The 12,672-nt window shown below is 38.9% G+C and overlaps 1 protein-coding gene across 4 annotated transcripts in view; it reads left to right on the forward strand.

The window, feature by feature from the left end:
- Window positions 1-12,672, forward strand: part of hecw1 (HECT, C2 and WW domain containing E3 ubiquitin protein ligase 1) — a 74,476-nt gene that overhangs the window by 14,587 nt on the left and 47,217 nt on the right. For all 4 annotated transcript variants that reach the window (XM_020712464.2, XM_020712461.2, XM_020712462.2 and 1 more), the window contains 3 exons: window positions 2,134-2,228; window positions 10,253-10,328; window positions 11,720-11,889. In XM_020712464.2, coding sequence (XP_020568123.1) covers window positions 2,134-2,228; window positions 10,253-10,328; window positions 11,720-11,889 — 341 coding nt within the window. The remainder of the gene's footprint in view (window positions 1-2,133; window positions 2,229-10,252; window positions 10,329-11,719; window positions 11,890-12,672) is intronic.

A 12,672-nucleotide genomic window follows, 5' to 3' on the forward strand; every position in this document is an offset into this window, starting at 1 on the left:
TGTGCAAACAAAATCTAAAGTGTAATCCCTAACTACTAAAAAACGATATAATGCCCTGGATTTAAAAAACTTATTTGGACACCATGCTAACAATTTTTCTTTTTTAAACCGTAAATATGTCGTCATAGAATTCACAAAGTGAAAATCTTAAATAATATGAACATTTTATGATGACTACTTATCAATCCAATGTGTTCTGATGATGAAAATGATGATGGTTTATTTAAAAAACACATATAAATACATTTTTCTCACAAAAATGCCCCAATTTAGTGAGCAGCAATACACACTGGTTTTTTGCAGAGACTTGCGGGAAATTTCTGGGGCACTGGAATTTGGAACTGTAGATTCGGACGGCACTACAAAATGGCGAACGCACTATATAGTGCACTATGTAGTGAGTAGTGAAAGGAATTCGGATATAGCCAGTATGTACATCCATTTCATTCAAAATCGTTCTTTAGTGTGCCAAAAGTTATATATTGTCATATGGATATAGTTTACTCTGAAAGGCTTAAGAAAATCATGATATAGGCCATTTAAATCCAAGTGTTTAGTTACTAAATCTGTCCATTTGTGGTACCAGAATTCAAAGTTATTCAAAAGATAATTAACATTGACATAACAATTTACACTGTGGAAATGATTGCTATCCACTACAGTAGATTGACGATATAAGACCCCTTAGAAATGATGGACTGCTCCGATAGCAGTCCTTTATTCTGTAGGAAGAATGGTCAGTCAGAATGCAGACCAGATGATCATCTAGAAATCCAGCAAACTATTCAGACTACACAATTCAGGAGTGGCTGTGACATTTTTTTGGATACCAGCTCACATAGGACTTTCAGGAAATGAATCCTCCAAAACTGGTTTCTAAAAAAGCAGTACTAAGCAGTAATGACAATTTAATCAAAGGAAAAGTAATACAATTATGGCAAAAAAAATGTGGGAGGAAGAAAGGAAGGGAAGGTGGTTGTATGGAATACAGAGAACGGTGGGGGGTATGGGGTATATAGGTAGGAACAGTAGAGGAGATCATGTAATAGGCTTAGATTGGGTCATGTTTTTTTAAGCCAACATCTTTTCAGGAGAGTATAACATGTGAGTTGGACTTGTGCCTTCTGAGGTGATGCAGAGACAATAGAACAAGTGTGACAAGTATTCAGGACAACGAAAAATACTCAAGGATAAAATAGGAAAACTGGAGATAAGATGGAATATACAGTGTGCTCAGTGAAATAAGTGCTTATGATTTTTTTATTTTGTTTCTCAAGAGAATAAAGTTGTTGTTGAGAATCTAACATGCACCTAGAGAGGGTAGAGAAAAAGTTGTGGGGGGGAACATCCTGATCCACACTCCAGACTGGCTGGTGGCAATAATGCACCAATAAGCTGTTTGCCAACCGGCAACAAGCCACAAAAGAAGAAGAAGAGGGAGCAGTTACTGGCGTAATTCATATTATACCTTTGGCTGGTGTCCTGTCCTTGAGTCATCAAACATCATCTTATGAAGTCAGAACGATCTGACAAACTGAAGTTCCAAAAGAGGAGTTAGTGTGGAACAGCCAGTCCAAAACAATAAAACATTGCACATATAAAATCCAACGAGAAAAGTGAAACAGCATGAGAACGGAGCAGATATGAAGTTCAAACACAGGAAATAAAAGTAAACATCAAATGTTTAGGGATAACCCTGGAAATCTTAAATGAAGACAGAGAACCTCGCTTAAAGCTCCTGTCAGTTTGATTTATCTGTGGGATCAGCTTTTCTCCATCCAGCCCACTGCAGGATAGACAAACTCTGTCATTAATCTACTCTTTTCCAACTGAAGATTCTCATTTTGCCAGTTTCTGACATTCAAACTAAACATTTTATGTCCCAGCTGCATCTGATCGCTCTTTAATAGGGTCAACAGCACAGAAAAGCTATGGGTTAATGTCTTGATTGTAGTCATAACTCCAAAACAACCTCCTATAGGAGTTCTGCTGAACCTTTAAAATGAATAGATTTTGCCATCATCTATTGTTCACTTATATTCAGGTCAGTTTTACCCTTGAGAACAAGCGAGTGGCAGTGAAATTAAACTGTTTAAATCACATGGTTCTCCATATCTTGTTCTTCCTCCACAGTTGAAACCCAAGTCTGCTTCAGGTACTACCACGGTGTTACTGGAGCGCTGAGGGCAACAACACCCAGTGTTACCATCAAGAAGAGTGCTGCACCAGTAAGTTTACTCACACTTCTGATAGCCTCACACAGAGTCATGAGGAACCCCAATTGCCTTTAGTACAACTATTGAAAAGCACAGATGATTGTTTTTGAAACTAAAATGGGGGAAATTCACAGAAGAGCAACACTCTAGAGGGAAAATCTAGATCTTTGCAAGTCCGTGAAGATTCTCAGTCATTCAGGTGGTCTTATCCTAGGATTCTATTCTTTAGGACTATCCCAAGATAATATAATGAATAAAAATGAAAGCAGCTTTGTAATGACCTTCATGGACTTCATCTAATCAATGTCTGAGTTGGGTCTTCTCACACAGAACCTACATACATTAAAACCGGGGCAGAAATACGAATAAACCATGCATAAATCACATAGAGCAACGTAGAACATGGTTTCCTTATTTGCAAATTCTGTGTATTTGCAGGTGTCTCTGGTCCCTAAACCCAGGGAATACGGATGGAATACTGTAAACTATGTTAAATACGCATAAACTGCACATTTTACCTAGAAGAACATCTGCGCACATGGACAAATACTTATGAATTACGAATCACGCATGTATCGCAAAAAGACTGAAATGTCATATGTGGAAAATGCGCAAATCGTACATGGTGGCTCTGTGTGACACCGCCTTACTGCTTATTTTATTCAAATATTTTTTCTCTTCTTCAATCTTAATGATGCAGGTCCTTTTCTCTGAAAAAGCACTTTGAATCGCCTCTGTGTGTGAAAAAACGTCAATGTGACCTCTTACATCAGTCTGACCCACTGTTCACTTCAATGATCTCAGTCACACTTTTAAACCAACAAAATCACAAATAAGGAAGCCACCCAGACAAAGAGCAGATTATTGACTGACCTGTTGGCTTACTGTCAGATTAGACTGACACTGAGATGTTCGGATGTTAAACCAGACAGGACTGTTGTTCAAAAATCAAATGTAGAACAAACAACAGACAGGAAGTTGACTATCAAACCCAGTTTCAAGGGATTAAGTGAATGTTGGATTGGCAGTAGAGTAATAAATTGGGACTTGAGTTGATTTTGGTGACTGAATTATCATAAAGGGATGGGGTTTGAATCAAATGCCACATCCAGTAATATAAAGTCTGATACTAATGTGGAAAAAAACTTTACTCCAAAAATCATTGAGGAATCTCCTTCAGGACCTCACAAAAGGCCATATTTCACTCAATATTCTATGTTTTAGTGAATTTTAATATAGATTTCTTTGATATAATTAAAGGTCCATGCACAGCTTGTATAACAGCCGACATTGGTTGTCATCAATCCAACATACATCTACTAATCTGTCAACTGTAAGGCAGTCAAAAAAGTAAGTACACTACTAAGTGAAATTGTCTGATCTTTACGAAGTGTCTAAATTTTTTTAATCTATTTCTCCAACACTCCCCTAAAGACCTCCTTTGATGAAAATATGTTTTTTGAGTTTTTGACATGTAGAGTACGTGTGGCATTTTTCCTATGAAAGAGAACAAATGTAATAAGAAATCATTTCATTTTTGCATTTCTGAGTATTTCTCCTTTTAAATTGCTGTCAATCAAACAGTCGTAAAGACGTTCTGTTTGAATTAATGAGCTGTTGTGATGTCACAACGCCCCAGGAGCGCATGCACATTGCTCAAGCTCCCTGATCGGCCCCGTCCAGCGTGCACATGCTCAGGTGTGGGAGAAGAGAAGATGGCACATTGCTGCGTTGTCGCAGGCATTTTAAGTACGTCCAAGGCTTTTGGACCAAGGATTTTCTTGTTGGCAGCACATATTTAAAATTAAACTTAAAGTTAAAGTCCCAAATGTGTTTTCCGCATTTGTGTTCTCTCATAAAACCAGGAGATCTTTTTTGTTATTGACTCAATGAATATAAGAAAAATATCATAAAGTTCAGGAGGCCCGAGCAGGCTGGCTCCTCATCCCTCAGTGCAGTGTTTTTCAACCTTTGACAAAATCCCGCGGCACACCAGCATCCAAAAAAAAAGGAGAAACTCATAGTCTGTATTGATCTACAGCCCCTCTATAATCTCACATGAATTTTTTTGATAATTGTGGCAGAAAAAACAGGAAGCTGCAGCGATTTTTTCTAAAAGATGAAATAAAAGTTAAGTCAGAAGATTTAAAAACTGTTTGATGTGTGATCGTTGTGGTTTCATGACGTTTAAAAAAGACGACTCTGTGTGCTGAGGCGCTGTCACTTTAACCCAATGCATCATGGGAGATGTAGTGCAAACAGCCGCCGAACGCCAGACAGACTAGCGTCTCTGAGCTTCATTGCTTTGTTCACTTGTTCCACGGTCTGATACTGGATTATGTGGAAAGCTACACCACTAAATATGCGCTTTAGATGTTATTTTTCTTGGAACTCAGAGACTTTACGAGCTAAATCGTAACAAGGAAGTGAAGACTTTAACCATTTCTGATTGGTCAGACTGATGACATGTGATTAAGCCTCCACAAATGATTGGTGGAGACAGTTAAAGGGGCGGGACTTTTCCTAAAACAGTTATAGCTGCAGCTAAATCGCAGTACCGTCATTCTTATCAAAGTGTCTTTAATAGAATCAAATAAACACAAATAAAAAAGTATTTTACGATCTTTCATATTCCTAACTACTCAGTGTTTTATCAGGGCCTGTTTGGATGAACAAAGAGCTGATATCCTGGAGATGGAAAATGTTTTTAGATCAGTTAATGAGGGCAATTTCCCACAGCACACCTGGCCATCTCCCACGGCGCACTCGTGTGCACTCTGGTTGAAAAACACTGCCTCAGTGGCTCTCTGTCTGATCGCCAGCTCGCCTCCCGGGAGCCGGCATCAGAATCACTCCAGCTCCATAGGCCCTGTGAAAGACTTTCCAGGGCATACCTGCTTTCGCCCAACTGTAGCCGGGATGGGTACTGTTGGACGATTTTGTCAAAACGGTTCATACGGGTACCAAATTTCTGAAACCGCACTGCTACCAGACTTTTGTGCCACACTTGATGCTCAAATTGCACTGCAGGAACTCAGATCACATCTGTACCATTGACTAAGGGTTGAAAGTGGCCCCATCGGCCGCGAGAATCACGTTCACAGCTTAACCCTAACCTGTAATCTTAAGCTTAACCTTTTCTCTGGATCGGTGAGTCTTTCTGGCATTTCATTTTATTTACTCTGCAAGGTAATTCAACAATCTGCATGTGCAATCTAGCCTAAATTATGATGTAATTCAAAGCATTTTCCATGGACATATTAAAGTTATTTTTCATGTGTAATTTCATTAAACAGCAGGGTCTGGTACACACGCTCGTTTTGTCATTCCACACGTTTTTCAAAAGTGTTGATTTGGAACCAAAAATATGTCACTTTTCACAGTTTCTTTATCGCTAAAGAGAAACTTTTGAGAATAGAGACTGTCAATCGGTGTCGTTTGTGCCCCTCCTCTTGTGTCATGCTCTTCACTCATGCAAGACACAGCTATCATCATCAGAAAGGGGGAATCAAGGGCGGGGCTGCTAAGTTCAGCACAAACAGTCACACCCATGTAGAGGAGATTTTGGAAACAGAGTCTCCAGATAAACATGAAATATGAGTTTTTGAGGTTGTGGGATTTTGGTTAAAATCATAATTAAAACACCACTCTGAACGTTTTTATAAAAAAGTGTGATGGGGGACTGACACTCTTTTGGTCATAGGTTTGACCAGTTTTACAGGTTCATACCACAATCCTCTTCCACCTCTCAGTAATGACTTCACAGAGCCGGTTGATGTTGGAGATTGGCACCATCACATCCACTTTGAGAATATCCTGCAGAGGCTCATTAGGGTTTATTCTGAGAATATTTAACTTTAGTTGCGATTGAATTGGTTAGTTCAAAAGGGGCCCAAGTCCAAGAGGTTTGTTTTTCCAGGAAATGATTTTAATTGCATAGCTTAAAGGGAGCCAGATTTAGCACCAGTTCATAGCTTACAAATGCTATAATATGAAGCACCGTACTTTTATAATTTCAGAGGACTAGCAAACTAAAGTCTCCGGACTTGGGCCCTTATTGAATTGAACAGGGGCGCTGCCATAATGGATAACTAGTGCTGCCATCTATGGGATAAAGCAAAACCCATGCAAGAGGGGCCAAGGTCCAGGAATTCTGTACTTAATGCATTTAACATGTCAAGCATAGTCAATACATTACAACGGACTTGGGACTTTTTTGCACATAATCAGTTAGCTTTTCCCTTGAAGACCATAGAACAAAAAATATCTCTGTTTTGAAAAATTGTAGACTTGGGCCCCTTTTGAACTAACCAATTCGATTTCTTCATCAATATGGTGGTTTTCCTGGAGGAGTGCTACGGGCCTTTATCAGTCAAATTACATGAACTTTAATGTAATGTAGTGCCCTGGAATTTAAAAGCAGTTCGACACCATGCTCACTACTTTTTTTTTTTTTTTACTGCAAACGTGACATCGTCAATTTCCTGAAGTTAAAATTTAATTGACATGAGCGTTTTGCGATGATCATTTATGAACCCACTGTCTTCTGAAGATAAAAAACGTTGATGGTTTATTTAAAAAATGCATTTAAATTTATTTTGGGGCAAAAATTGTTCAGACGCAATGCATTGTGGTTTATATTCGCCGGTCTAGTGAGCATCGATCCACACTGGTTTTTCGCAGAGACTTCTTGGAAATTTCTAGGGCACTCAATTTTGGAATTGTAGATTTGGCCAGCACTGCAAAATGGTGAACCCACTATAGTGCACTATGTGGTGAGTAGTGAAGGAATTTGGACACAACCATACTCAAATATCAAATTTAAGCAAAACTTGCTTTTACATTTGCTTAAATGAAGCTTTTTGTTTTGTTCTGTCCTTGTAAAATGAAAGCATTAACCCTCCTTTACTGATAGCTCCTAGAGCTGATACAGAAGGTCTTCATCTTCTTTGATGTTAAAACTTTCAAGCATTTTGTTTTTTACTTCCCAAAAGCCACCAGATAACAGTATTCTGATGAACTCGACACTTTCCAAACCTGCAACATATAATTATCAGTCTATTGTCCTTCCACCGTGGATGAGTTTTAACTGTTATCTGCAGGGTGTCTGCATCAGGATTGAATTTCCATGTTTGTCTTTGCATTTTGCTGCTGTGGCCCCCCGTAAAATGCTGATGGGCCCAGAACTTGATCTGTACTTTCTTCCTGAGGACAAAGGAGTAAAAATAACCAGCACACAGGATGGGGAGAAAGACAGGGAGGGTGCCAGCATGGAGAGCAAATATCCGTCCAGTCCTGGTGAGGCACTCTGGTTTTTGGAGACGAAGTAGGGTGGATGCCGAGACCGGACGAAGACATATTTATTATTACTGACTGGAGTTCAGGCTAGCTGCAGAACCTGTCAGATGCAGCAGTCAGGGGAGACACGGTGCTTATTTCTGCATGTGTGGGATGGATGGCATATGTCTCCAGCTGGGACTGCTGTTTCCCAGTCACCAGAGGAGAGGAAGGAGGAGGACGAGGCCCAGCTGGATATCCGGGGGAACTGTAAATATTCACTTAGTCCAAGTCCTTCATCTTTTTTCTGTCGTTCAGCTTTTTCACTGAAATCTGATTGTGTTGATTGACTTTCAAAGTAATGGGTGAAGTGTCACAGGCTATAGATCTCCTTATCTGTTGGAATGTATGATAAGACTGTAGAATGGAACACCTTCTATGATGCAGCTTATGTGATGATATGTGATGCTGGAATGGTTTCTCCAAATTCTTTAGATTAACTTCTTGTCGGATAATGTGACAAGCAGCTGCTGGATTTGTTTGGAAGAAAAATCTACTGGATGTGTGGCATGAGAAATGACAGATGAAAGTAGTTGCAACTTAAAGCAGTAACATTCTCATTTGAGAGAATAAGAAGCAAAGTGCTTTTTTTTTGTTTCTTGTATTTTATATTTATATTCTGATTTGCACAATTGCAAAGTTATTCTGATCCAGAAAATGATGTGTCGATGTCTTGACGGTTAAATTCTATTTACATTTTTACATGGTTGTGTTTTTTTTCCTGCCAAAATAAGACATTTACCCCCCCCCCACTCCCTTTTTTTTCTTCTTTTTTTCTTTTATCTAGTTTTGAATTTGAAGTTTTTTTTTGATGAATTGTTTGCCAGTTTATAATGAAACACATCCAGCAGACAGATGCAAAAGGGAAATATAAACTTCCAGTCTCTTTCAGCTGGCAAACAGAACAAAACATAAACACTGAATTTTTTTACAGGTAGGAATGTGTTTTCTTTTTTTCTACTGAGATGCCATCAGGATCCGTTCCTAATTAAAGACCCACTCTGATGAAAAAACATTGTTTTTGGTGTTTTTTAAATTTTTTCTTCATGATGGAGGACATGTATAAAGAAATTAAGCCCAAAATTGCATTTAAGTGTTTCTTTATTCAAATTCTTGTGAATCAGAAGCAGTTGAAAAAAATGACATTTCAAAAGTATCATATTTGTGACGAGAAAATACACTGGGCAGACCACAAGCTCCCTGATCCTCTCCATTCTGATGCATCCATTGCAGACGAATAGATCCAAGTACGTCTTTGTTTTTCCTGCCTCAAAACTGTACGGCTGGACAGCTCCAATATTGCTCGCCATTTTTTGTTGCTCCAGTAATGTTAGGTAGCAGGAGAGCAGATGGATGATAGGAAATGGGGGTGGGGTTGCTCCTGGTCCAGCAGTCTCATCCACAACTCAGAGCCACTCTGGAGGCATTATTTCCTAATTCTTTCCTAGAAAACAACAGTTTTTTTTGTGACTAAAAATGGCACAATCATAATTTTTTTTAAAACACTAAGAACACTTTTACAATAGATCAAAAATTAGGACAACTTTCGTGTGACGGATAATAGATGATGGTGTCTCATCAACCAGCCTGACCCGACCTTGTCTAACGCTGAGCTGAGATAAGCCCCTCTGGTTCATTGTGCTTCTGCACTAACTAGGTTTGACCATATGACCTTTCTTTCTGGAGTGTCATTGACCTTTCCTGACATTTCCTAATCACAAATGTGGGCAAGAATCTTTAATATTGTCTCATTCTGGCTCAAATCAGCAGAACTTTCATTGCAAATCTCTCTCTTCAACATATTTTCAACATAGAAGCAAAGCTTCTTTCATTAACGCTATTTTGAAAAGAAAAATAACTTTTTAGAATAGGATTTTCAATAACTTTTAGTTTTCCAAGAATGTCCTGGTAATCCAAGTCAAACGAATTGTATGTGCTCTTCTTTGGAATCAAGTTGACACCATTGACATTGATTGAACTGGTCTATGGCTTGAAGCGGAGTGGGAGTTCTCTCTCTCTCTCTCTCTCTCTTCTTTTATTGTTGAGCTCACTCTGCCGCTACAGATGGGGCTGCACCTGCTTTTTCTGAGTTATTTGAAGTGAGTGTGAAAACTTCCAGGAATCATTTGACCTACTTTAGGATAAAAAGCAAAAGGTTGCTCAGAGAGAAAAACACCACAAGATTTCTACAATTTTTCACACTTGCAGCCTCAGAAGAATGTAGTTTCAAATCCCACAATATTTATTATACAGTATTTTAGTTGAAGGAAATCCAACTGAAGACTTTCTCTGTCTTCAATAATTCAGGGAAATGAAGCATTCTTGCTTCTTTTTTTTAACCATTTGCCCGTTGGATGCAAGTGAAGGAAAGTGGTTTCTCTGCATGCTGCAGCTGACAGGACTCAGCAGCATTTATTCTCCTCGACTTCCTGCTCTCTTCCCCCAGCCCCCCATCCCATGCCCTCCTCTTCCTGGCTGCAAAATCAATGTCAGCATAATGAAGACACAGTATTGATCACAGGACACGGCCAAGATCACCCAAACCGAGCTCTAGAAATGAGCATTTCTCATTTCTATGACAACCTTTTTTGCATTTGTAGCAACCACGTTTATCACGCATTTACGCTGCAAAATATTAAGAAGCAAATTGTGTTTTATTGTAGTTTAATTACTGTTCTTTTGTTTTCATGTGTCTACAGGTTTCAAAGCCAGTAGTCAGTCCTGAGGTGAATCATGTAATGGGGAACAGGAGGCTAATCAACTTTTGGTTGTCAGGTAAACCTAAAAAACTTTTTTTTTCTTATTCCCTTCCCGTATTACTTTTTTTAAAAACACTCAACATGTCATTCTCACCTTTTCTCAGCTTTTTGTTAAAGTTTAGAGCCGATATTATGCCAAACTTGACTTACTTTTGAAACGTTTCGGAAATAATTTGTATTAAATATTTATGATAAACTCTGAAGCTAGCGCCCTTGGCAAGGCGCATTCAAGCGTCCACATCCAATGAAAAGTCTATGTAGAGCTGCAGTGCTTGGGGCTTCCATGTTCAAAACACAAGTTTTTGCGACTGTTTTCAGGCTCAACGTACGAAGCGACCATTGAATGAGCTTTGAAAGTTAAACCAGGTAGAACTTTGACCAATCAGGGACTCGGATGGCGTCCCTTTTATTTCCAGAAAGTGCCAACCATTTGAAAATTGATAATGAAGGAGAAACTAATAAATGAGGTTTATGTCTGACGGAAATTATGACGCCAATTCTGTGATATATCGGAAAAAAGCTGTAAAAGAAAAAGCCTGGAGTAAGATTCCCCAGATTTGCCCCGCTTTGATACTTCGCACCAAACCTCTTCCAACAATAGTTGGTGGACATGCGCTAATAAACAGTGGAAGAAGAAAACCCTCCCTGCTTGTCCAGTGTGAACACCATGGGCTATACTCACGCGTCACTCATGTGTCTGTAGCTTGACGCAAAAAAACTGTATTGAGGACGTGAGCAAAATGACATTCTAAAATTATTGGATGGGTTTGTGAGAAATTAACTACTTTCACATGGTCAAATGTTGTTTAAGCTTTTGTTTAACCCTTGTGCTATCCTAGGCACTTTATCATTGGGAGGTTGTAGTCATACCACCAGTAAAGATAATAATGAAAATAATGAAACCATACTGTTATAATGAAACCATTTTGAATCAACTTTTGAGAGTCTAAATAAAACCTCCCCACACCATTACACTACCTCCACCAATCTTCCCACTTCGGACAAGTCAAATCATATCTCTTCCTGTGATTTTCATCTTCTGGGGTTAAAACAAATAGTTTTTGTAGGCTCTCTGTAATCTTTCTGTTTTTAACTTAGAGCAAAGTTTGCTGTTTTACTAAGGGATTCACACTGAATATATTTGTTTCGCTTAAATTGAACAAGAGTTTGATTCCCCAGATAATCAGTTTGGATTTAGCAACTTTGTCAATCTTTTTTCAAATCAGCATTTTTTTCTCAATGTCAAATCGCATGTTGCCATGGTGGCTTACATGGCATTAAAACCGTTAGTGTTGTGTGTATTTTCTGGAAGTCACAATCTTTTATTTATTTTGGTTTTAATATTGTGTTTTTTATCATCCAAACAAAGGAAGAAAGTTTCTTTGTCTTTGTGTTCCCACTTGTCAGACCTGCAGGCTGTTGGACTGAAGAAAGGGATGTTCTTCAACCCCGACCCGTACCTGAAGCTCTCCATACAGCCAGGGAAGCACAGCATCTTTCCCTTGTTGCCTCACCATGGCCAGGAGAAGCGCTCCAGAGTGGTGTGCAACACGGTCAACCCACAGTGGACCACAGAGGCAAGCAGACACACTCATGACACTTATTACACACTCAATCCACAAATGCAAAAGAATTCATGTTCTACTGAACTATAAATCTGGAGAATTTTGTCGGCAAAAGTCATCTGGAAAGCCCTCTTGACAAAAATTGTTTCCCAATGATATGTTTGGGATAAAACTATTGCTATAATGTTTTTTTATGAGCATGCATGAAATATTCATCTTTTAAGTGATTGCATCATTACATTTTGACAGGATTTTCAAAATCTAGTCCTGAGACTCATGTCTCAACCACCTACAGAGCTTCGATGGGGGGGGGTGACTGAGTTTTTTCTTGGTTTTAAAAGCAAAACAAGAGAATCAATGTAATCCATGGCAATTGTGTTTGCGTTGCACAAAACAAGATCAAAAGATTGATTCCTTTCCTTGATGACCTTTTTTTGAAAATCCATGTACATTTCCAGAGAAGTTAGTCTCTAATCGCCTGTGTTGGTCGTTGTGGAGACACGAGACAAAAACATTCAAAAAAATAACTCAAGTCAGCCCTTCATCAAAAAGTAAGTCCTATAGCTGCTGAAAAATATATCATATTTAGCTATATTTGATATTTTATATAATTTTCTTTTAATTCATAGTAAATGTCACCAATGCCCCTACCCCACCATCACGTCCACTGTGTCATGTGGGGAGGGGCAGGCGGGCAGGAAGGACCCAGAATGCAGAGGCGGGAGGGTTCCAGGGCAAGGGATTTATTAACTTAACAAAAAGCGCTGCTAAGCAGGGAAACAAAACAAAAACCAA

The sequence above is a fragment of the Oryzias latipes genome, chromosome 20 (assembly GCF_002234675.1).
Source record: "Oryzias latipes chromosome 20, ASM223467v1".
Lineage (NCBI taxonomy): Eukaryota > Metazoa > Chordata > Actinopteri > Beloniformes > Adrianichthyidae > Oryzias > Oryzias latipes.